We start from the raw sequence: 24,275 nt of genomic DNA on the forward strand, positions 1-24,275 counted from the left end.
AGGGCACCCCATGTTCCGCGGGGCTCAACCCTGCCGTACGACACGGCCGCTAATGGCGGGCGGCAGCCTCGCCCCGCCCCGCTATTGTGTCTGGCGCTCAGGCGCCCGGCGCGCGCCTGAAGGACCCGAGCGAGAGGAGCCGAAGGGCAGCGGCGCGGCTGGAAGGCGCCTCCTCAGCCCTCGCGGCGGGCTCAGGCGTTCTCCGCGGGCACTCGCGTATGGCGAGGACCCCGCGTCGCTCGCTCCCGCGCCGCCTGCCTTACGCGCTCGCGTGCGCGCTCTCGCTCTCTCCCATAGTAGCGCTGTGCGGAGGTGGAAGGAGCGGCGCGGGGCCGGAGTCGGCTGAGGCGGTCATTCCTCTAGCGAGAGCGCGGCGCACCGAGTTCCCCCCTCCCCCGGGCCACTCAGGCACACGGTGAGGGGGGCGGCGAGGCCCTCCGGACACCGGCGGGGTGGGGAGGGAGGGGGGGCGGTGGAAATGGCCACGCTCGGGGAATGACCGTCGGAGGGGCGAGCGCCGGCGCGAGGCCGCCCGTCACGTGACCGCCCCGCGCGCGCCCGGGGCCGAGTCAGCGGGACGGGGGCGCGCGCGACCGGCAGGTGCGGCCGGCGCGCGTCTGTCCTGGGCGTGGGGAAGCGGCAGTGCGCGCGTCCGCCCTCCCGCGTGTCCCCTCCGGCGGCCCGTTCTCCTCACGCGCGCTCTCTCCCGCGCAGAGATGCCCTCGGCTACCAACAGCACCATGGCGAGCAGCGGCAGCGGGAAGGCGGGCCCCGGCGGCAACGAGCAGGCCCCGGCGGCGGCGGCGTCGGCCCCGCAGGCGTCGGGCGGCAGCATCACCTCGGTTCAGACCGAGGCTATGAAGCAGATCTTGGGAGTGATCGACAAAAAGCTCCGCAACCTCGAGAAGAAAAAGGTGCTCCTTCTCTCTTCCTGCTCCCCCCAAAGCCAGCTGTCCCCATTGAGGTCGCGGGCCCCTCGTGCTCCCCGCCGGGCGGCCGCCGCGTTCCCGCAGCCTGCCGCCTCAGGGGACACCGAGCCGGCCGGGCGCCGTCTGTTCCTCGGGCCGAGCCGCGTGCCCCCGGCCCCACTCCGGGCGCCCGCGGCCGCTCGGGTTGTTCCCGGTGTCGCCCCCAGGGGCCGCCCGCTGGAAGGTTCCAGAAGGGCGAGCCGTGCTCTACCGGCCTTTCCCCTTCCTCTTTCGGGGGTCCCCCAGCCCCCTCCGCGGGCCGTCCCTTCGCCGGGCCGCGCTCGGCCCCTCGGAGCGAACGCGGCTGTTCCCCGCGGGCCGGGTGCCGAAGGCGGGCGCGGATGGGCGCCTCTCCGCCGCGGCCCGCGGCCCCCTCCCTCCCGGCGAGCCCCCGGCGGCGCGGCCCCCTCCCCCTTCCGCCTTTTGTTCGTCGCGACGGGGCTCGGCTCGGCCGCGCTGCGGGAGGGCCGCCGTTCCCATCCGCGCTGCGGCCCCGCGCCCCGCCGGTGGCGCTTCCCCCGTCCGCTCCGCGCGGCCGAGTCGTGGGACCGGAGTGCCGCGTCCCCCCAAGCCGCGCACATGGAAGCGGGAGCTAACATGGCGGCGGCGAGGCCGCCTAAGCCTCCCCAGCGGAACTGCATTGTGCCAGCAGCCCGCACAAAGCCGGGCCGCCCCGCCCGCGGCTCTTCACTTCGCCCCGCTCTCGCCCCTCGGGAGTCCCGGGTCAGCTGAGAGCGGCCTTTGGGCGGTTATTTATAGAAAGAACCGCCGCTAAATCCTTGATCCTGGGAGGGTTCGGGTTTGTGACAGAGACGAGATGATGCCGTGGTTAGTGGGCATTTACACGGCACCCTTCCGTGCTTAGCGCTGTGGGATGCGGGAAGGGGTTCCCCTTCAGTAGGGAGACTTTCAGTAGGACACTGAAAATACAGATGTACTGGGAAACACGGCATCGCCAAACTAAAATTTGGGAGCACTCGGATAGAATTTCAGGTCTGTGCTGAAGCCCTAAATCTGTTTTAGCTCTTAAGAGTTAACAAGCACAGTTACACTTCAGTTTTTTAACCAACATTTTAGGTTCTAGTAGTCAAGACAGGTATCCTAAAGAAGGCCAAAACATTAGCCCTTCCAGGTGAGTTGTGAATGAAGTACATAAATCTGTGTATGCAGTGGTTTCTTTTTTCTCACTTAAAAAAATACAATGTTGGATCTTCCTGCTGTTTAAAAAACAAAGATAAAGGTGCTGGGAGCTTTTAGATAAGCTTAGAATTAAAGGATCGCTTCTTGACCCTTGTCTGAATACTGTTGAGTATAGTTGGGACAAAACATCTTCCTTAAATGTGCTCATGTGTACGACTGTGTGCCTGCAGAAGAACACTGGCCCTCATCTTGAGAAAGAACACAAGTCTTTCAGTGCTATCTCAAATGATTCTGGTAAGATGGTTTGAAATGATGGTATCCAACATACACTATGTAGTATGGTACTAAAATACAGGAAAAAGACAGGAAAAGAGTTTTCTATGATGCTGAAAATGAGTATTTTTAAATCAGAAAGCCTTCTGATCAATTCTGTATGCGGAAGAAATGAAGCAGACAAGCACACTGTTAATGGTGTGCAAGTCAGCTTTCCTTTCCAGTGGCGTTTTTATTTACCTTTTCAAATAAATAATTCACACCTAATTTACACTTGGCTTGTCCATTCCCCTCTGTTTGAATGGGCCTTCTGGAGTGCTTCTGTAGTACCTGAAGTTAAAAGGGTGTGTGGAAGGTGCTTATTTCAATGGAGCAGAGTGAAAATTAGTGTTATTGCTCATTAATGACCTGGTTCTTGTTATATTTTGTGCCTGTGTTGAGTCAGGCCTGAACCACTGATTGATCACCTGCAGCAATGACTGGGTCAGCTGTGGGAGCACAGGTGAAGGTAATTCAGGTGTGTGACCAGAAGGTTCCACCTCTCCTAGACCCCATGTAAGGGCTGAGTGCCCCTGGGGACAGATCTTTTTCCGGAGATCTCTCCTTTTTGGAGTTTTCTACTGTGAGCCTAGGATATAGGTGAGCATTTCTTCCTTGATTGTTTCTTACCACAATAATCTTTCCAACTGTAACAGCTGCAAAGTACCATCCTAACTGCACTACTCTTCCAACTGTACACCGAAATACATAAATGAATTTTCATTGAGATTTTTAACCATCCAGAAAGTAAAATCATGCTGGATAATGTCCAGTTGGGAACAAGTGGGAAAATTGTGTAAATCACCCAAAAAATACCTGCTTAGCTGAACATGCAGTCGTTTGTCGGCAGCCGATTACAAGGGCTGGGAGAGAGGTTACTTTTCACTGGAACAAGCTTCCCAGGGAGGTGGTGGAGTCTCCTTCTCTGGAGATGTTCAAGACCTGCCTGGATGCCTACCTGTGCGACCTGCTGTAGGGAACCTGCTTTGGCAGGGGGGTTGGACTCAATGATCTCTGGAGGTCCCTTCCAACTCCTACAATTCTGTGATTCTGTGATTAAGGGCTCCATTTTTGAGAGCAGTTATAAAATTATATTTGACTGAGACATGCTTCTAGTAGACGAAGGCTAAGAAATGCTGATTAACTCTTAAATGGTATCTGCCACTTTTAGTTAAGTAAAGGTCATTCCTTATGAGAGAACTCAAGGTTTGAAGTGAACTTTGTCATGTTCCATTTTAAGCTCTGAGCACAAAATCACATGGCCAGCAGAATACAGTATAGAACTCATAATGTTGCTAGTTTTGTACTATTTTGAATGTCTCTGAGTGTTGGAAATAGTACGGTGTTACGGTTTTATGTTCTTCTCTTAGAAGTTATCTTATTACTTCAAACAAGTCTGGCTTAGTTTAAAGGGAATTAAGAGAAAACTGAATTGTTGTTTATAAATGTATGTGAAAATACGGTCTGAAAATGTCTGTGTTCTCTTCATCTCCTTGTATTTGGAAATGGTAGGAATGTTATCCTGTTTTTTTTCCTTATTTTATTAGATGAGTAGATCCTTTCCAAATTAAGCTGATTGAATATAGATCAAATCCATGTCTTGTTACAATGGGGAATGAAAAAACAAAGAGCCTAATGATTTCAGCTCACAAAAACAATTTTTAAAACCAACTATTCTCTAAAAGGGACAAAATCTCTCATTTGCTAACACGTTTTAAGATACGGGCAGGTGATCACAAAGATTATTCTTGGGGAACTGCAGATACGAAGTATGTTAGCTGAAAGTATTTGATGTGACCTGGCCTTGGTGTATTTGTCAAAATGGGGCATTTTAGCTGTCATTGGTACCATAAGACACTGTTGCTTTATCAGCTTGTCTCTGAAAACGTGTAATCCTGATGGGGTTGAAAAATTTAGACTGTAACTATTACCCAGCTGCTGTTCCAGTGAAAATTCGTGTGTATTCAGGTTGTTCTGACCTAAGAGGCAGCTGTCCTCCCCATTCAGTAAAATGTTGGATTAGCAGGTAGCAGCCTATAGTAAAAGCTGAAATGAGTTTTCTATTCCTGTAGATGCAGCTAGTGATAGCAGGAAAGTGCCATGTTCCAAGTTGCCCGTTAGCTGCCTAAGTGCTTTTGTACCATTATGTGGGCCGCTCGGATGTTCAAGGACATCTCGTGTCTCTGCAGAACCCCTCTCCTTGTGAAGCTTGGTTCTACCAATAGTTTGCCCCCTGAGTGGGCTGTTCTGTTTTGTGGCAACAGGTCGGCACTAGGGCTAGTCTGGATTTGGAGCCTGTGTGGGTCCTGTCCTGTTAAAATGAACGTAATTGTGTCCCCATTGCCAGCACGGCACAAGTGTCTTCTCTGCAATCTCTGTGGCAGTGGAAGCATGCAGGATACGTTGCTGATTGCTGCAGCTATTATGGGCTGTCGCTGTTGCACACTGTTCTTTAAAGAAGGAATCGTCACCTCCTCTTTCTCCCTTTCTTCACCCACACATGTAAGTTGATTCTTCTGGAATGCTGATCTAGAAGTTACTGAAAAACAAGTGCTGCTTCAGAAAGGTCCTGTTGCCATCTGTGCTGGATGAAGTATGAGGCTAGTTCAAATTTATCTTTGGAGATGAGACGTGATTTTGAAAGTGAGGGCTTGTAAAACTGTTTGAAGCTGCATGTTGGAAGTCTGAAATGTTCACTGAAACCTCAGGCTGAAGCAGCTTTTGGGAACTTCTGTTAGGTGTGTGTATGCATAGTGTAAACTGTACCAAGATAGAGAACTGGGTTGTTTTTTTTTGAGAGTGAGAGAGATTTTGTATTTCCTCATTTGATTCTTTATACTCTTTAAGTATTTAACCTTTTTGATTTTTTTTTCCCCATTTTGTTGAGAAAATAGACTTAAATTTTTTTCTTTTTTGAACAGATTTTTCAGGGACGTTAAGATGTGTGACTGCAGAGATGATGGTAGAGGAGAAACAAATTATAATGTGCAAATATAAAACATGTTAATAAGCTTGTATTTTGTAGCTTGTTTTTTTTTCAACTGAACACACAGGAATTGATTTGGATTATATTAATTGCTTAATACGTGTTTAAAGAAAACTTGGCAGTGTTTGAGAATTCAGAAAACAGACTTGAAATAGTTCTCTCTACCTTTTCTTTGCTTGTAGTGAAGTGCCTGTTAGAGAGTTTGCTTCAGTAGGTTGGAGTTCATCCTTTTCCACACTGCAGCTTTTCGTATACGGTTGTGCTGATATAACTAGCATAAATGATATTGCTGAGTACCTGGTTAAATATAGTGCCTCCTTGCTCCTGGCCTCCACCCTTTTTAAGGGTTATTTTTAATCAGATCGTTCCAACGATCCAGTTTATAGGATAGCACTGTAAATGACTCTTAATAGCACAGCTGAGTGGTCAGGCACTTTTCAAACCAGTATTGATTTTGAAACTAATATCACGTATCTGCACCTTTTTTCACTTTGCTCTGACATTTAGAGGAGGTAATGAGTGAATGGGTTTCCTCTCACCTGAACGTGAAAGGAAAGCATCTGTTGCCATAGTAAAGAAAATCAATTTTGGTTTCCTGTTAAAATAAGATGTAGGGCATACTTAAACAGTTGACACCACCATCTCCCTGTCTCCTCTCTGCATGGACGTGTGGCCTGTATGTAGTACTTTTCTCCTAGGGAAGTCTGAAATACTTCAAGAATCTCAGTGGAAAAAGAGCTGAAGTGTGGTGGCTTTCTCTCTGCAGATCTGGGGTCTTGTGGCTCACAAACTGTTTAATGGGCAATTTATATGCTCACTTTGCCACTTGGTATTTTTTCTGCTGCTTTATACTAGCTTTTATACTTCAGCATGAGTGAAGTTGCAGAAGAGAGGTAAAGTTAAGAAAATCCCTTCTTGCAAACGCTGCAGTAGGTTGTGAAGTGGGAGTTTTACTGCAGTTATTTTACAGCACTAATGCTGCTGTTAGCTTGCTGTTAGTTCACAGTACTGATTAAAAGCACTGTGCTTCCTTAGGCTTCTGTAACATAACATTTTGATCTCATAGTTTCTTGAGGATGATAGGAAATTGCATGTTATTACAAAGATTTCAAGCACCAAATAAGCAACCAAACACGTTTGATTCTCCTCTGCATTGCAGCTGAAAGAGCTTTCCTTCTTTTGCTTTTACAGTTCCAGTATGGATGCACTTAGCATAGAAAAAGAGAAGTAACTCTTCATTCTTAGGAATAGACAAATTACCCTTTGTTTTTTCATTTGATACTACCATGGAATGGAAACCATATAAACAAAATATTTGTGTTTAGACTTAAAATATTTGGCCATTGAAGAAGAACTTGTGTTCTTAATCTGAAGATAATAGCAAAACACATCATGTAAGTTTTTGGCAGCATAGTTTTGCAGTATGTTCAACAGAACTTTTCTAAGCAGTGTTATTCATATAATGGCTTGGAAGAGACCTTAAAGATAATTTAATTCCAGCCCCCTGCCATGGGCAGGGCTGCAGCCCACCTGATGAGGCTGCCCAGGGCTCTGTCCAACCTGGCCTTGAACACCTCCAGGGATGGGGCATCCACAGCTCTGGGCAAACTGTTCCAGCACCTCACCATTTTCTAAGTAGTAAATTTCCTTTTAACTTCCAGATTGCTTCTCTTTTAGTTCAGAGCCATTCCCCTTGTCCTGTTGCTATCAGACTGCATAAAAATTCAGTCTCTCTCATGCTTATAAGCATGAGGAAACAAGGAAATACTGGAAGGCTACATTGAGGTTTTACCAGAGCCTTCTCTATGCTGAACAATCCCAGCTCCCTCAGCTTTTCTTCATAGGAGATTTGTTCCAGCTCTTTAGTTGCATTTACGGCCCTCCTCTGGACTTAGTTGCTCCAACAGCATTGTATCGTTCCTGTCCTTGGGACCCCAGGATGCCCCAGGTCCTTCTCTGGAGAGCTGCTCTCAAGATACCCACAATCTGGGATTGCCCCAATCCAGGTGTAGTAGTACCTTGTGCTTGTCCTTTCTGAACCTTGTTAGGTTCATGTGGGCCCACTTTTCAAGTCAGTCCAGGTCCCTGTGGATGGCCTGACTTCCTTCTGTTGTATTAGCTGTACAACTCTGATGTCATCAGCAAACTTACTGAGGATGCACTCAGTCTGTCGATGCCTTTGATAAAGGTACTGAAGAGCACTGGTCCCAAAACAGGCCCCTGGGAACATTGCTTGTGACCAGCCTCCACTTGGACATTGAGCTGTTGACCACAGCCCTCTGATAGCAACCATCCAACCAGTTCTTTATCTGCCAAACAGTCTAGCCTTCAAATCCATATCCCTGCAATTTAGTGATAAGGATTTGTTGAACCGTATCAAAGGCTTTTCAGGATTCCAGGTAGATTCTTGAGGAGCTTGGTGCTCAATCCTGTTGGTGTTACCTTTGATGGTTTATGGGTTTGTGCTGGAAACTGCATCACCCACATTGTTTGGGTTTTTTTTATGTGTTTTGTAGACACTCCTTTTACCCTCTTACATTAGCAGTCCAGTTTACTGTGCAGCCTCACAAACAATTGTATCACTGTAACTGAGGGAATGGTAAACAGAAGCATGGAAGTAAGTGGTTTGAGTAGGAACCTCTTGAAATTGGTCTGTGAAGCCAGCTTAGTGCAGGATGCAAGCAGCCTTAAGCAGGGGAAGATTTGGTTAACCTGACTCTGTCCTTGGGCATTGGAATGTTTGAGCTCTTTACATTGCTTTTTTAATTCTTCTCAGCTCAGCTGGTATCTCTAAAATCATGAAAACTACTTCTCTACTTCTTGTCCAGCCGGATTTTCATCTGTTTTAATACAAGGTAGTTTGTGTGAGAATTGAATTTCCTTGTTTCCTGATGTGGTGGATTTCCAATACGCTGAATGCTTTTCAGGACAATTCTGTTGATGTATTTCCAACTGTGGCTGCTGCATTTAGCAGCTTTTTTACAGTGCGAGCGTCTGTATCCAGCATGAAATTCCCTGTAATACGTTGTTGGAGCTCAGGAAGCTCTTATTTCTTGGACTCTGCTTACAGCATTACTGGCTCCGATGTGCTGAAAGGCAATGTAGTTAAATCTAATGGGTAGAATTTTCACATAATTTTTTTTTTTTGTCTCCAGGTGACACCGAAAGGACCAGGTCACATCAGTGTGTTTTTGTGTTTGACCAAGTGATGCTGAACATCAAATAAATAAGCTTTGCCGTTCAGCTCTTCATAGTCCATTCTGAGAGGTCTGGTGCTGAGCAGAGGAGGTGAATTAGCTAGAAACACACTAGTAAAATATTTTGACTGAAATATCACTAAGTAAAATTAGTAGTTCAAGCAAAACAAAAACCCACGCATAAACAAACCCACCAAAACAAACAAGCAAGAACCAAAAAACCCCCATGTCCCTCAGTGATAAGTATAAACTAAAGCTACGGTTATATGAGGGTTTTAATTCTTCTGTGTTCAAAGAGAAATTAGCCTGCTCTCATTTTCATATTTTTTTGGGTTTTTTTATACTAGATCAGAAAGATAATGAGTAAGGATCATTTTAAAGCTTTTAATAAGCACAAGGCAAGCTTCATAAAATTATAATCAGTTGTGATATGTAGGAATGGTGGAAACTTAGAGATCTGTATGTAGGTTTTTCATACAGACTTTGCTTCCTGCCTAAGACCCTTAAAATTCAGCCTGAAGTCGTTTATGTCACTTTGGGCCTGCATAAGCTATACCTGCTCTTGACTACTCTCAGTGTTTTGCACAGTTATGTATTTAAGCAGATTAGAGACTTGGTCCTGCTGGAAATTAAGCTAATGATTGTGAAGTGTCTTCCCTTTAGGAAGAAATCTTCAGGCCTTTGAATAGAAATATTTTATTGCTATTAACGTGATCTATGTTGATGGGCGTTCCCGTGCTATCTTAACTGGTACAAGTGTAAAGATTAAGGTTTGAATCTTAGTAACAGTGGCTTTTTCCTCTCCAGTCATGTTTGTATTATTGTGGCTCAGGACTCTCTTCAGCTCTGTAATTAGCAATGAAGGAAGTGTGCTGTCAACATTCTCCACGTTAGGAAAAACCTGTCCTTGCTTGGAAACTAAGACAATTCATGAAGATACATTGTTGTAACCTAAGTAAGAGTTGTAAATACTTTCCTAAGAGACAAATATTTTCATTTTTAACCCAGAAGGTGAATTTTCTTGGGTACTATTTCTACATGACAGTTGCATGTTTGTGTAATATGCTACAGTCTGTATTTACTGTAATATGATTTTGTTAGCAGAAACAGAAAAAGCAGTAACCTTTTGTAAATAGGATTTTTCTTCCCTTTCAGAGCAAACTTGATGACTACCAGGAACGAATGAACAAGGGAGAACGTCTAAATCAAGATCAACTGGTAAAAAGAAAAAACCAACTAGATCTCTCTTAATGTTTGGTGATGTTGGGGAGAGAAGGGATGAATTTCACTTCGGCTTGTTAAAAGCTAGATTTTTAAGACTTTAGTCTTGACCTCTGTTTCTTATTGCCTGGAAGATCTCGGTTTTTCTGTTCATAAGAAGCTGAAGGAATCTGTAGAGGAATTTGTCACAATGCTTTGTTACGCTTGCTGAGGTTGGGTTGTGAGCAGGCTGTGGTGAAAAATGGCTTCTGTTGTAATCTAGTACTATTGAAAGAGCTGAACAGTATCTTTGGGGTTCCCTGGACATCATTCTTTTCTTCTTAGAAAATGTGCCCAGGGAGAACTTAAAGAGCTTAGTCACTTGATCACACTTACCTTAGAAATAAGCAGCCTAGTTAGAGGTTTTGCTTACACTGAGTTCTGCAGGGGAGCTGTGACTTGGTAAACTGGGTTTGCTATCTATAATGTCCATGTATGTGTGTGTATATCTCTATGTACCTGAAAAAAATGTTCAGGCTGTTAAAGTAGGAGATTGTAGAGCTCTGCTTAACAGCTATTCCAGTTGTAATAAATATGAAGCAAGTATCAAATTCAGATGTATTATGCAAACATGTGAATTGATATTAGAGATTGCTTGAGTCAGCAATATTTTGTTGATGATTTTCAGCATGGAGAAGACTAAGAAAAAATGTACTCAATAGCAGTTGTAGCTGTTCATGTTACAGAAATCAGTTGTTCCATCTTTTCATCTATTTAGTGTCAGCTAATCACTTTGGTTCTTCTTTGCCCATTAATTGACATGTGAAATATCATCAGTTGATGTATTTTTATTTTTTGAATGGCAATACTGTGAAAATAAGCCATGAGAAGTTTTCTGTTTGAGCAGGGAGGATAACTGAAATTTCACCTTCAGAAGAGAAACTCCAGAGTTAAATTTAATAAGGAGCAGAGTCTGACTACAGCACTTCAGAACCGTGAAATTGTGTTTGAGTAGAGAAATTCTGAAAGCTCACTGCATCTTTTGCTTCAATAAATAGCTAAGGATGATGAATTTTGCAAATCAGCTAATAAGTTTCTTACTTGTATTGCAAACAGAAATAGCTGGAGATGTAAAAAACCAAAGCAGTTCATGTTCTTTGCTTTTCAAAGGAAGTAACATTTTCCTCTGGCTTGTTTGTTCCTACCAAGAACGTTTCCATTCTTGAATTAATCTCACCAGAAGCGTAATGTAATTTGACTCTGTCATTACTACAGAATAAGGGAGTTAAGGTGTATGGATTGCTTTGGTGGTAGAAGATAAACTGCAAAACAGAATATAAAATACAAAAATCTGTGGACAGGGGAACATTACGCTATGTATACTGATTTGATTGCAGTGCATTAATTCTCAGACCCTTATCTCAAGCAGGACTGACTTGTCAAATTATTCTTCTCCCATCCCCTTGGCCAGCCTGGCTGTTAGGTTTTTTTCCTCAGAAGCTGTCTAAAACTGGACGTGAAACTAGTGTGTCATGCTACTCAGTGTGTCAGCATATTCATGCTTATGTTTCAGTGTACTTCCTAAGAAACAGCAGGCCCTAAAGACATACAAGTCCTGCACAAGTCCTTTCCATATTTTGGCCAGTGAGAGTTTAAAATTTAACGTTGCTGCAGTCTGTTTAGAGATGGTTACTTGTGCAGCTGTGTCTCACTTAGAAATTGAAAGTGCAGCAAGTTGATTTTTGGAAGCACGTATTTTGTTCTCTTTCTGATTGGTTGCTTTTTTTCTTTTTTTTTTTCTTCTTTTTTAAGGATGCAGTGTCAAAATACCAGGAAGTGACAAATAATCTGGAATTTGCTAAAGAACTGCAGAGGAGCTTTATGGCACTGAGCCAAGATGTAAGTAAAGTGGTCCAGTGTGGGCTTTCAGCTGCTGTTTGTCGCACGTGGGATTTAAATTGTCTTTCACCAACACTGGATGCAGCAGCCTCTGTTACAGAAGGTGAAATGCTCATTATATGTATGTTTGATTACTTTCTCTTAATGTTGTACTAGCTTGTGACACGTTTCCTCAAAACCACTCCTAGATGTATTCTGAAGCACTGCCTGAAGATACAGGAACAAAAATATAGTGGTAATATCCTGACAGGAGAGACATTTTTAAGACACTGATCACTGGGCAGGCCTGTCATACAACACCATAGTCTGCTGCTTACTGCCATAAGTAATTCTTTTTTTCCTGAAAGAGGGATTTCACAGGCCTGCTTCTCTGGCAAGTGGTTGAACGTTTTTATTTCCTTATGTTACTGTAGCTTGTCATGCTTCAGCAACTGAAAGTATTGCAGTTCCTTTTTCAAGATTTTTCCTGTCTTAGTAATTGCAGATACAATCAGAAACTACGATATGGGACAAGTTTCAAGACTAAAATATTTTTTGTAAATTATAAGATAACTGAATACTGCATAAAATAGAGTCTTTGAAACTGCTGCTATGTCTGGGTTGTAAAATGACAGTGTGATCAAGAATAAGTTCTAAAATTCCAAGAAGACAATTCCAGTTATATGAGCAGCTTTTCTCTTTTCAATCTCTTCAAAAGAGACAGTTCAGGCCTACTCAGTATCGTTTCGAGGAAGAATTAATGCAGGTGCAAACAGAAGTCATAATGCATCCCACATGAATGGAAGATTGTACATGTAGGTAGAATTGATGAGTTACAGAAAGAGCAGTAACACTCTGTTAGAATTCATTAGGTCACCAATGTGAAACCAGTCTGCTGCATTAACAAGTGTGTTCAATTTAGGAACAAGCTGTGTGACAATTTCAAGGACAGTCAGCGCCCTGACATTATAGGCTGCTTTCTATATTTTGGTTTGCTTGGAAGCATGTAAGCCAAGCCATTTTTTTTGCTTTTCTTGCATCAGGTTTCTGTGTATGTTCATGGAACCTTAGTAACAAAGAGCTTTCTTCCTCCAACAAGTACCTCCTGAAATGTTTCCTGGTCAGCTGAGTGCCAACAGAAAGAGAGACTCCAGGAACAACAAGTTAATCTCTTGCTTTAAAGCTTGCTTGCAATTGTTTCAGATTAGAAACAACGTAGATGCTTCGGAGTGAGAGTGTTACTATTGCGAGTTATGTTTTTTGGAAAAGAAGGTTAAATTGTTGTGTACTTGGGATGAGAACAAGTTCAATTTTGGAGGCTAGAACAAAGAATAAAAATGAAAGAAATGTCCTGTGGGCTCAGACTAGTAAGGCATTGCAACCAGTGTTGTGACAGCAATTGTAGAGGATATGATACAGATTACATAACAAAAATTATCTGTTCCTGCCAGCGTTCATCATCCTCAAACTGAGAATGCTGGAGAGTTGATTCCTTCCTGTTCCCTTTAGTATCTGTGAACCTTTTATCTAAGAATTTGTTGTAATGCTGTTCTTAAACTTGCTGATAATAGTCTCCCCAGCCTTCATGGCAAAACATTCCACGAGCTCCTCTCATGATTACTTTTATTTATCTGTTTTAAGTTGACCTCCAGCTAGTTCCAGCGAATGCCTTGTACTGACTGTAATGGGAAATGGTGAATGTTAGTGTTATCTGCTGACCTTTGTGGCCTTTAAAACAAAACAAAAAATCTGGATCACTTTTACACCTCCAAATTGTGAAGCCTGAACTTGGGCTGTAAATAGCTGTAATGCTTGTTTACAAGGTACTTTGCTTTGTGCATTTGTTTACTTTCATCTAGATCAAAATCATTTAGACGTTATGGAAGAATTCATAAAGGAAGCAGATAATATTAATCTGAGCTTGTTTCACACAACTCCTTCATATCTGAAACTTTATACATTGGGGCTGCACTTGCCTGACTGAACTACTTAGAAGTCATGCAGAGAAACACAGATTTCAGATAAGAATATAATCAAAATCCAATGTAGTGTAAGGTTTGTGGCATTGATTCTAAAATTTGGCTTAATTTGCAGGCTTTTGACTTTGCTCAAAAGATAATTTTCATGCTTCACTGATATTCTGCTGTAACGTTAGATTGATAAGTATTGAGTTGGCATCCATCTTTACTTACCAATAAAATACATTTCCAACCTGTTTTTTAAATGCCTTTTTGATTCTGAACAGATCCAGAAAACAATAAAGAAGACAGCTCGCAGGGAGCAGCTGATGCGAGAAGAGGCTGAGCAGAAGCGTTTAAAGACCGTGCTGGAGCTGCAGTTTATTTTGGACAAGCTGGGTGACGATGAGGTGCGCACTGACTTGAAACAAGGATCAAATGGAGTGCCAGTACTGACAGAGGAGGAACTGACAATGCTGGATGAATTCTACAAGCTAGTTTACCCTGAAAGAGACATGAACATGAGGTAGGCTTTTAGGAAAGTACTTTCCTATATAACTGTCATTTAGTTAATGATATTTATTTGCTTTGTGATTAAATTACCACAAGCTTAGTAAGAAATTAACCCTTATTAATTTTTAAGGTTGAATGAGCAGTATGAGCAAGCATCTGTTCACCTGTGGGACTTACTGGAAGGGAAGGAAAAACCTGTTTGTGGAACAACCTGTAAGTATAGTCTGTTTCAAAGAGTGCACTGAATTTGTGCGTGACCTAAATTACAGTGTCTGATGTAAAACACTTCTGATGGTTAAATGTCTTTCCAGTGTTTTATAGTTGCTGCTTTTTTCTCAAACACTGCCTGGACTGTATTGGAATAACTCACTGAAGTACAAACTGTGTGTACAGTATTTTTTTTTGCTGACGCAGCATTGCTCAGTATTTAAGCGTAGTCCGTTCCTACTGTTTCAGCAGGATTTAACTGCTGTTGATGCTTTGTAGCAATTCTTTGTTTTCTGGAAACATTTGTATGGACCAGGAGCTTAGAGAGCAACATGATCTAATATATAAACTGGCATGACCTTATTTAGTGTGATGTGTGACTCTCCCCTGTCCCTTCCTACAAAAACACTTCATTTTTATTTCTGACCTAATTTTAAACAATTAACTGTAAATTGATGCATGACTATTTGTTTTCTTGCATAAATGTCAATTTCCACGAATACTTAGCTTTTAACATTATAATGTTATATATTAAGAAAATGGCTGTGTTAGACAGTTACCTATTTCTTTTGAAGTCTCTTAACTGGAAGGTTGGAGGGAAGATTGTCCTTCTTAGTTAAAACTGCTTTTCTCATTTGCTTTTTAAAATTCCAATAATTGAAATTCTTGCTGTGCTGCAGCAATTTTAAGCTGTTGGAAGAGTTTTTGTTTGCAGTGATCTACCTTACTTCACTGAGGAATGATACACAGAATATTATAAATATTTTGGCTTTAATGAATAAGACTTTGCTTATTAGTGTCAGAACAGGAAACCTCAAACTATTTACACAGTTAAAATGAAATCTTATGAGAAGATACCAGGTTTTTTTGTTTGTTTTTTTGTTTCCTTTTTTTCAGTTAATACAAGTCTTTGAGACTTAAAAGTTTTTGTAAAACAAACGGTGTTGGATCACAGTGAGAGCCAGTAGATGTGTAGTATTTCTTTTTGCCAGAGAAAATAAAGAAAGAAGAAGTATGGGAGCAGTTTTTATGAGAGAGATGATGGTTGTGCCTTGGAAGCCTGGTCGTTTTCTTAGTGGATGTTAAGAAGTTAGGCTGGGTATTATATGGATATCAGGATGAACTTTTACTGATGTCATGGGCAATATTAATGCATTTCTGTGTTCTTCTATGTGTATTGATTCATACGGTGATAATAATCACTTGCAGGGTATACATTGTGAATCTTTTGAGTCTGTTGCTTTGTTTTTTAATCTATTTTTGGGGCCTAGACAGTAGGTGTTGCTGCTTTTCCAGTATGGCTGTAACAAATTTGTTCTAGGCTAAGATGCTGCTGCATTCATATGGGGCACTGAGTGCAATGAAGGCTTGTTCTTGTTTCACTTGCAAAGCCTGTTCTGAGTCACTTACCTCAAGGGAAGAATCTTTGTGATGATGGTACCCATGTAAATTAGTACTGACTGCAGTTTGAACATTAACTTGTAGTAAGGTTTCTTAATTAGGAAAGAAGTGGGGTTGAAACTTCAGTGGGTTCCTAAAACTTTTCAGAGTCAAAACTAAGCAACCAGAGATTTTTGAAATAGTAGTAAAAGTATACTTGAATTTGAAAACCTTACATTAATTTCAAAGTGTTTCCTTACTCTTCTGAAGGGTGTTGCAAATTCCTCTCTTTGCCCTTTCAGATTTTTGTCTGAATTAAAGCAGATAGTATGTTTATTGAATATGACCTAGTAATACAGATGGTAGTTCTGTAACAGTAGTGTCTGTGGACAGGCAGCAATGTCTTCCTAGTGAAAGGGCAGTAAAATGTACTTGGGATCTTTGGGAAGAAAAGGAAATGTGTAGGATAAGGATTAGAGTTAGAGTTCAGTGGCTGTTAATTTTTAACTTCTTCTCTCAGATAAAGCCCTAAAAGAGGTTGTTGAACGTATTCTTCAAACTAGCTACTTTGATAGCACCCATAACCATCAGAACGGATTATGTGAGGAAGAAGAGGCAGCACCCACACCTGCAGTAGAAGACACTGTAGCAGAAGGTGGTAAGAATGAAGATCCACTGTTTTCTGTCATGTTTCTGCCGTACTGTCAAGTCTCTTTGGATTCATCAGACTAATTAAATTGCAAATGTGATTTTATGTACTGTGTGTTTTGAATAGAAATGTAATTACTGGATTATCAGCTATACAAACAGCTGGGCAATATATATAGGGACAGTCAACCACTTGTTAGACCCTCTCCTGAGACTGAGAAAAGAAGAACAGAGCAGTGTTTCAGAAGAGTTCTGTAAGGGTTACTCTTGCTAGCTACTGTTCTGGAAGGACCATAATCCCTTCTAACGATCACACTGTTAAGTGTCCTCAGTTATGCATGAGGAAAGGCTGGCTATTGTAGCTGTGGAGCATCAGCTGAATGGAGAAACAAAGTCACTTGGTAGGATTTCTTTTTGAACACATCCTTCAGCATTTGTCCAGTATGTCACTTGCTGAAAGAACCACCAAAGCCAAAATGAAATGATTTAGAAGCAGTTTTGTGCAGATGAGAATCATTTCCAACATCTTTCCTATTTTTTTCCTGCTGAACTTACACTTTACAAACTCTCAGAGAGAACATTTTGTTTGCAGTATTGAAACTGTCGAAGATCTAAGTACTAGCTGCTGGAGCCTTTCCATTTTGCTGTAATTCCATCACTCAGTCCCTTTTGTAGAAGGGAGAAGTGTTTGAAGTAGGATATGTTTACATGCAAGGAATTTGAAAATGTGGTTCCATACTTGAAGAAAAGATTCCTGCCTTTTTTTTGTTGTTGTTGTTGTTTTTGCCCTTTTGAATATGCTGTGGAGGGTAATAAATTTGGAAGAAGCAGAATGTAATTCTTCATATTAAGAGTTTTACATGAGTTGTTATATTTTGTTTTGTTAATTATTTTCAAAATTTCAGAAATCTTTGGTAGTGCTTAGTTCTCTGTTCTGACATTATTTTCTTCCTTCTGAGAAAGATGTTTCTTATTTTATCTGCCTTTTATCATTAGTTTTGTTTCTGAGCCTAGCAGATACTTAACTATAGAAGTTATGTTGAGGCTCTAATTTTAGATCTAATCAGAATCCTATCTGCCTAAAGGTGTGTGATGAAGCAACTCTTTCCTTGTTGTATAGCAGGCTTCTAATATTAGATATTAACATAAGTCAAGTGTAAATGTGTGTTTGTTCGTTCTTACACCTAGCCCTTCTTCCTTCTACTGGCTATCTTCATGTCTTCAGAGTATGTTTTTGGTCTTGTAAATCTAGTCTGTAATGTCTTGTGGGTTGTTGTTTGTTTTCCTTTGCATAAATGGTCTGTTTTTCTCACAGAACCTGATCCAGCAGAAGAATTCACTGAACCTACTGAAGTTGAATCGACTGAGGTATTACTCACTAGAAAGATTGTCATTTTATGCAGCTTTAATGCCACTTACTTTTACTTTCATACCCTTTCTTATTTTTATTTTAGTATGTAAACAGACAATTCATGGCAGAGACTCAGTTCAGCAGTAGTGAGAAGGAACAGGTAGATGAGTGGACAGTTGAAACGGTTGAGGTAAGATCTTGTGTACTGCAGGTAAAATTGTAATCCCTGTTTCCGCTGACTCACAGTTCATGATGAGTTATAGTATTTCATCCTCTCTCCCTTAACATGTATAAAAGTGTATATTTAAATAGGCTTGAAATGACTACTCACTCTTCAATTGTATGTTTAGTTCAGGAGTAACTAAAATAAAAACAATGCTGCCTGGCTAAGTCTGTGGAGATCTTGCTTTGTTCAGTAGTGGCATGTGGGGAAAATGCAGGGTAAAGGTTTGGACTTAAAAAGACTTACAATTTTTTTTGGAAGAGTTTTTTTGTTTGTTCTTCGAAGATGACTTTTGTGCCAATGTAGAACGTGAGCGTATCTGCTTATCTGCTGACAGCTTGGAGTAGTTGTGTTCCATTGTGCAGCTCCATAAAGATCAAGCGGAAAAATAATAGCTCAGTTAATAGCTACTCCAAATTGCATATACATGTATTATAGCATTAAAATACACCTGTATGTACATTTCTGCTTTCAAGAAACACAGTACTTAATATGTTTAACTCACTGCTACTTGGCAGTTGAATGATTGTTTTGTGATTTTTCTGGTACGTGCTGTTGGGATCTTAGTTCAGTGATTCAGGCTCTAGACTCAGCTATGCGTACGAGTTGGCTGCTCTGTTGTATGGAGATCTGTGTCCTTTATGCATTGAAGAATCATGGGATCACTGAAATGGTTGGCATATTGGACCTTGGTTTGTATGCATCTGTTAGGACCAAATATCAGCAATGCCTTTCAGATGCTGAAGATGTATTTTTTGAGTCACCATAGTTTTCTCAGCAGCAAATTCCAGAAGGTCACTTTTAAGGAATCTCTTCCTTGGTGCCTTTAGATTCTTAAAGTGTTGGAGTGGAATAAAGTATTCATCATCTCTTCAAATGATGGAAAAAAAAAAAGGTGTTATTTTGACATAATCTATTCTGCCTGATTTTACACTGTATTAATGAAACCTACATCTAATGGTGTTGTAGACCAGAGAGATTTAATAATACTATAATAATAATACTACACTAATAATAGGATGGATGTGAACCTCCTGTAACTAACTTGGCCACATACGTGGAAGATTTTAGTAGTACCTTCTGACACTCTTCTATTCTCGCACTTAAACATACTCTACAATACCACTGCTGTTGAATACAGTTCAAGAAACCTCTTGAAAACTAGAGAAATCTTTCAGAAAGAACCATTCTAGGGATGTCAGATTGTGGTATTCATAGGAGACACAGTAGTTTAATGTTGAAGCCTGATTGGCTTCAGTCTGTCTTGAGGCATAATCACATCTGTGTTTATACCAAGTGTGCAGTGTAGTTTAGAGGTTTTCTATAGCCCTTAAGGTAAGTAGTGCGGATAAAGACATGAGAGTATAGGAATTGTCATTGTGATTGAGAGTTGGTGTACTTCCTTGAGCTCTTCAAATATTAAGACTGTATTACACAGTAATAATAAACATCATAAATTTAATCTTTCTGTGGTATACTTTCCAGTTTGAGAGGTGACAATATGTGACATGATGGAGACCTTCCATAAGTTCTAAATTAAAGAATTTGTTTTTGAATTCTCAGAAGTTTACTTTTCTTTGGATGTCTTCTACTGGTGACAGTGGTTTTTTCATTCTGTGATTATTTTTTTTTTCCTTCTCCTCTCTTTTGCACTAAGTACCCAAATCTGTGTATTCTAATACGTAAGTTATTTGAGGTTTAAAATGTGGAATGTTAGGTGAAGGTGTGCGTATTGTGGGTAAATCTAGAAACTGTCCTGTAACTAAGAAAAGAGATGTCGTTCGAGTTGGTTTGTGGTCTCAATAAGCTTCTGTTCTTTCATCTCCTTTTGTCCTTTGTTGCCCCCCTTGACCACCTCAGTTAGTTCTGCCTACTGAATAGCTTGTCATAGAGTTTGAGTCAAACACTACTGCACTGGAGAGATTCAGTTTCTTGATGCTCTCTCTACCCAAGGATGAAGGGAGATAAGCGGCTGGGTGGTAATTTGTTTGTTTGTTTGTTTGTTTAATAATAATGGTTCTTTTTAAATTAATGATCCTTACGTTTGAGTAGTTTTCATGCAGCAGACTGCGTTTAAATAGCTATTAACTTTAGAGCTACAGCCTGTATATTGGCAGCTTAATAAGCAAAATTTAATATATATTTTTAAAGTTTAGTTTATTAGGTTTGTCCGGCTGTTAGGCTTATAATAGGGTAAAGTACTTGGTAGTATTAGTAAGACTAAATGAACAGGTTCCTTTAAGATTTGAAAGAAGGTGGAAAATACCAAGTGTCTTCTGAAGTTATGGCTGCATTATTTGTGAAAAAGTAAAACAGATAATAAGGAAAAATTGTTCCTATTCTGTGTTTTTTATTATTGCAACAGCTGGTTTTTTCATGAAGATATTAAATGCTTTTGAGTGATTTGGACTATATAAATTGAGTGATAACATTTTCTAGTAGTAATTACATTGGTAGTGAGTAGCTGCTAGTTTTCCTCCTGGGTTCCATCTAGTCATCTGGTTGGCTTTTTTCCTTTTTCATTTTAAAGTTTTGTAATATGAAAAGACCATGTATGTACTGTAGATAACATTTTCAAAAATACTTTTTTCATTAATGGGGCTTTTTTTACTTGGCAGTAGCCCATAATTTGCAGTTGGGGGTTGATAGTGTAATAGAGTGGAGCTGTCATGCTTGTTTTCCAGTGTTGACAGCCTTAGGATATACTTCCATGGGAATTCTCCAAAGAGTTTCTCGTTGTATGGCTAAAAGTAGAGAGCTCAGTATGAAGGGACTCACAAAGAAGACTGCAGAGTTGTAGCTGGCTTTTACAGTTGTCAAAAGATTTCTTTTTTTTTAATCACAGGCTGTTAGGGATTTGGTAAAGAGAAGATCCACTGCAGTTTGTCAGATGCTTACAAAAAGTGTGCAAAATGTAACCATGAGAACCATGCGTGTCTGAGCAAGGGATGGTGGTGCTGGAAGATGTGTGAGATTTCTTTGAGAAGGTTTCAAAAAATAAATTCTGGGCTATGAGGGTGGATTGAGGAAGCTCAAGTTTAAAGTTCAGACCAGTGATAATAGGACAGGTCTTGTGCCTCACCGTGACTGCTGCACAAAATGTCTTCTGAAAGTCTTGTGAGAATCCAGCTGTTAGGTAAATCTAATTATTTTGAATTTCTAAATGCATGTATGTTAATTTAAATCCTGTTCTATTGTAAGTTTTAGCTTTGTTTGTATATTTAGAAGATGATTATTAGTTAAACTCATGGGAGTAAAGAAGCAGTAAACAAGTTCTTGACGATATCTTCTAAAAGGATATTTGTTGATGTGAACGCAGATTGCAAATGGTGCTTCTGTATTATGGGAGTTACCTAGAAAGCAAAACTGGTCAGAAAAGCAGAACTACTACAACTTGTGCACTTCAATCATCCATGTAACAATCTGTTTTTAAACTACCTGATGATGGCTGTGTTTGCAGGCTCAAACTCAGCTTTCCTGGTTGCTCTGTTATCTTCAGTATGGTGGTATTTGAAACCTTCTAGCTGTTTGTCTTCTTTGTTTACATTTGACTGGTAAATGCTGTCTGCTGTCCTGTTTAAGGAAGTTCTTACCATTTTCAGTCTCTGAGCTTTCTTCACTGCTGGGAGTTGTACTGCTTCAGGGCTTCTCTTGCAGTGTTTCCACCAGATGATGCAGCCTGATGTTCTCTGAGACCATAAATTAGATTAGCCAGGGTAATGCTTGAGAAAGACATAGGCATGGACTTGCAAGTTCAGGCTCTGTTTATGTTTACTAAAAAGGTATAAGAAAATAATTGTGTTCCACATGTCGATATTTCTGAATCTGGCTTTTCTCTGACTTTCTTTGTACTTCCAACATAACTGATACTGTTAAATCCTGTGCTAAAAAATGCTTATCTATAATATTATAACAGTGCTTATGAATCTGTTTAATGAGGAATAGATGGGAAGCAAATAAGATGCCGTCTAAGCTTTCAAACTTTACGAATCGCACAGATTACTTCTGTTGGAGAATAACACTTCTCTTTAAGAACACTATAGTAACTGTGTCCATAGTGAGTAAATGTTTCTTGTACTACTGACTTAACGTTTTATTAAGCTGAAATTTCAGTTAGTTGTTTGTTTCTTACTAGGTTGTAAATTCACTGCAGCAACAAACACAAGCTACATCTCCTCCAGTTCCTGAACCTCATACACTCACTACTGTGGCTCAGGCAGATCCTCTTGTTAGAAGACAGAGAGTACAGGACCTCATGGCCCAGATGCAGGGTCCATATAACTTCATGCAGGTATGGTGAAGCTCCTGTGGTATTCACAAGCGAAAAAACAAAATAGCTCCTTCTGTCTGGCTTCTAGTTATTTGAAGAGCCTGGTGTAGATTAACTGAGAAATACAATGGTCTTTCCTTACAGTGCTGTATGGCAGTGTCTCAAAAGTCCCAAACCCGTATTACTGTTGAAGTGCAGTGAAAATGCTATTAAGCTTCTCATTTTTTGTCCTCAACAGAGAGGGTGAAAAGCTGTGGACATAGGAGTAGGTACTGTATTGTGCCTAAGTGAGACAGCTATAAAACAGCCTTTCTTTAAGCAAGCTTAAAATTTTGCATTATGAAATAATTCTGCCAAACTTTGGATAGTTTTTTGAAGGCTTTCTAAAACAACAAGGTTTCCTGAAGTTTCTAGCATTTTAGACTCTGAAATTGTAACCAACTAGAAATGCATTGGAAATTAAGTGAACGTATAAGTGAATGTATCAGGAAAAGCTTATCTTTTTACTCCATAAAGGAGGGGAGTAATCAACAGATGAGGCATACACGTAAGTTTGGTAGGTTTTTGGTTTGTGTTTTGTTTTGTTTTGTTTTGTTTTGTTTTCCTACAAAGTGAAAATGCTAATTTTGTTTAAAGAATAAAGAACCAGATCATCTCCTATTCTTCCTGCCTCCATTTGTTATTTTGTGAAATGAGCTCTATTTATGTATGTGGGCTGAATTCTCATTTTGATAAATACTTTTGGAGTTCTTAGTATCTTAATTTAAAATACATGGCAAAACTGGCTATTGCTTAACTGTGAGCCTAGGCTTCCTTTATTGTGACCTGGTCATTTCTAGAGTCTAAACACCGAATCTTTTAAAAATCCGATAAACTGGATTTAATTCTTGTTACTGTTTCTATTCCAAGGACTCCATGCTGGAGTTTGAGAACCAGACACTCGATCCTGCCATTGTATCTGCACAGCCCATGAATCCAGCACAGAATTTGGACATGCCGCAGATGGTCTGCCCTCCAGGTTTGTAATGGAAAATACTAAATATAAATATTGGGGAAGCCTGCGAGTCATCTGTTAGGAATGTTTCAGTTACTGTTACGTTGAAGGGATCATCAGGAGTAGTGTAGCTGTATGTTCTAGGTGTGTTTCAAAGAAATCTGATTAACAGTACTTCTGAGGTGTATTGTTAATAGACTTTGGATCTTCACTTACTGCTAATGGGAACATATTAATTTTTTTTAGTGGGTGAAATATATTTTTGCTTCATCTTTTGGAAACTGCTGGGTTATTTTGAATGCCTGACGGGGAAAAAAATGTACTTTGTATGGAAAAGATAATTGGTAGTTTTGCCAAGCTAGGAGAATACTTATCTATTATGATGAGGTCTCAAATAACTGAATTAGATAAGACTGTAATGCTGTTCTTTAAAAGGTTTTAGTGTACCATGTAGTAAGTGAAATTATTTTATTGCAGTTCATACTGAGTCAAGACTTGCCCAGCCTAATCAAGTTCCTGTGCAACCAGAAGCTACACAGGTAAAATGTTCAGTAAATTGTATTTTGTAGTTAAAAAATTTTATTTAGTTTTGCTTAGTGTTGTGACAGGATATACGTAATTCCTTTCTATAGCACAAACACAAAGCTGAAGTTCTGAGGTGGTCTTTGTTAAATGGTTATTATTTTATTTAGAGGAAGCACTGTTTGGAATACTGCTGTGTAGTCATTCTAATACATATAGTTTAAGATTTCTCTTCATTTTCTTCAAGATGGATTAATAATTTGACATGTCAATTCTTGCCTAGTAGTTTTCTCTCCATGTTAAGATGTGTCAAGTAGTATTTTTAATTTAGGTAAAAGCATGTGACTTTTTAGTTGCTTATTTGCAACAGAAATGGCAAAGAACAGAATCACGGTCTGTATCTGTTCAAGTGACAATCAAACTAAAAGCAGATTTTATAGCTTAACTAAATAGGTTTTGGTTTTGTTTTTGACTTGTTCTATTAAGAATTCATCCCAGTTGCTTGCTTGGATAATATTCAATACTTGA

General features: G+C 40.5%; 1 protein-coding gene across 4 annotated transcripts in view; it reads left to right on the forward strand.

The window, feature by feature from the left end:
• The first annotated feature begins 274 nt into the window (after positions 1-274).
• CAPRIN1 (cell cycle associated protein 1) overlaps positions 275-24,275 on the forward strand; it is a 31,890-nt gene continuing 7,889 nt past the window's right edge. Inside the window, exons 1-12 of one of the 4 annotated variants that reach the window (XM_052693129.1) lie at positions 276-415; positions 715-914; positions 9,759-9,821; positions 11,616-11,702; positions 13,927-14,165; positions 14,283-14,365; positions 16,260-16,397; positions 17,703-17,755; positions 17,842-17,928; positions 22,097-22,252; positions 23,141-23,249; positions 23,703-23,764. In XM_052693129.1, the coding sequence (XP_052549089.1) occupies positions 717-914; positions 9,759-9,821; positions 11,616-11,702; positions 13,927-14,165; positions 14,283-14,365; positions 16,260-16,397; positions 17,703-17,755; positions 17,842-17,928; positions 22,097-22,252; positions 23,141-23,249; positions 23,703-23,764 (1,275 nt within the window). In that variant the 5' untranslated portion in view covers positions 276-415; positions 715-716. Of the gene's footprint in view, positions 416-714; positions 915-9,758; positions 9,822-11,615; positions 11,703-13,926; positions 14,166-14,282; positions 14,366-16,259; positions 16,398-17,702; positions 17,756-17,841; positions 17,929-22,096; positions 22,253-23,140; positions 23,250-23,702; positions 23,765-24,275 lie in introns of all 4 variants that reach the window. The other 3 variants (XM_052693130.1, XM_052693131.1, XM_052693133.1) reach the window with 3 other exon arrangements.

Source organism: Tympanuchus pallidicinctus, unplaced genomic scaffold, assembly GCF_026119805.1.
Source record: "Tympanuchus pallidicinctus isolate F22 unplaced genomic scaffold, pur_lepc_1.0 scaffold3, whole genome shotgun sequence".
Taxonomy (NCBI): Eukaryota; Metazoa; Chordata; class Aves; order Galliformes; family Phasianidae; genus Tympanuchus; species Tympanuchus pallidicinctus.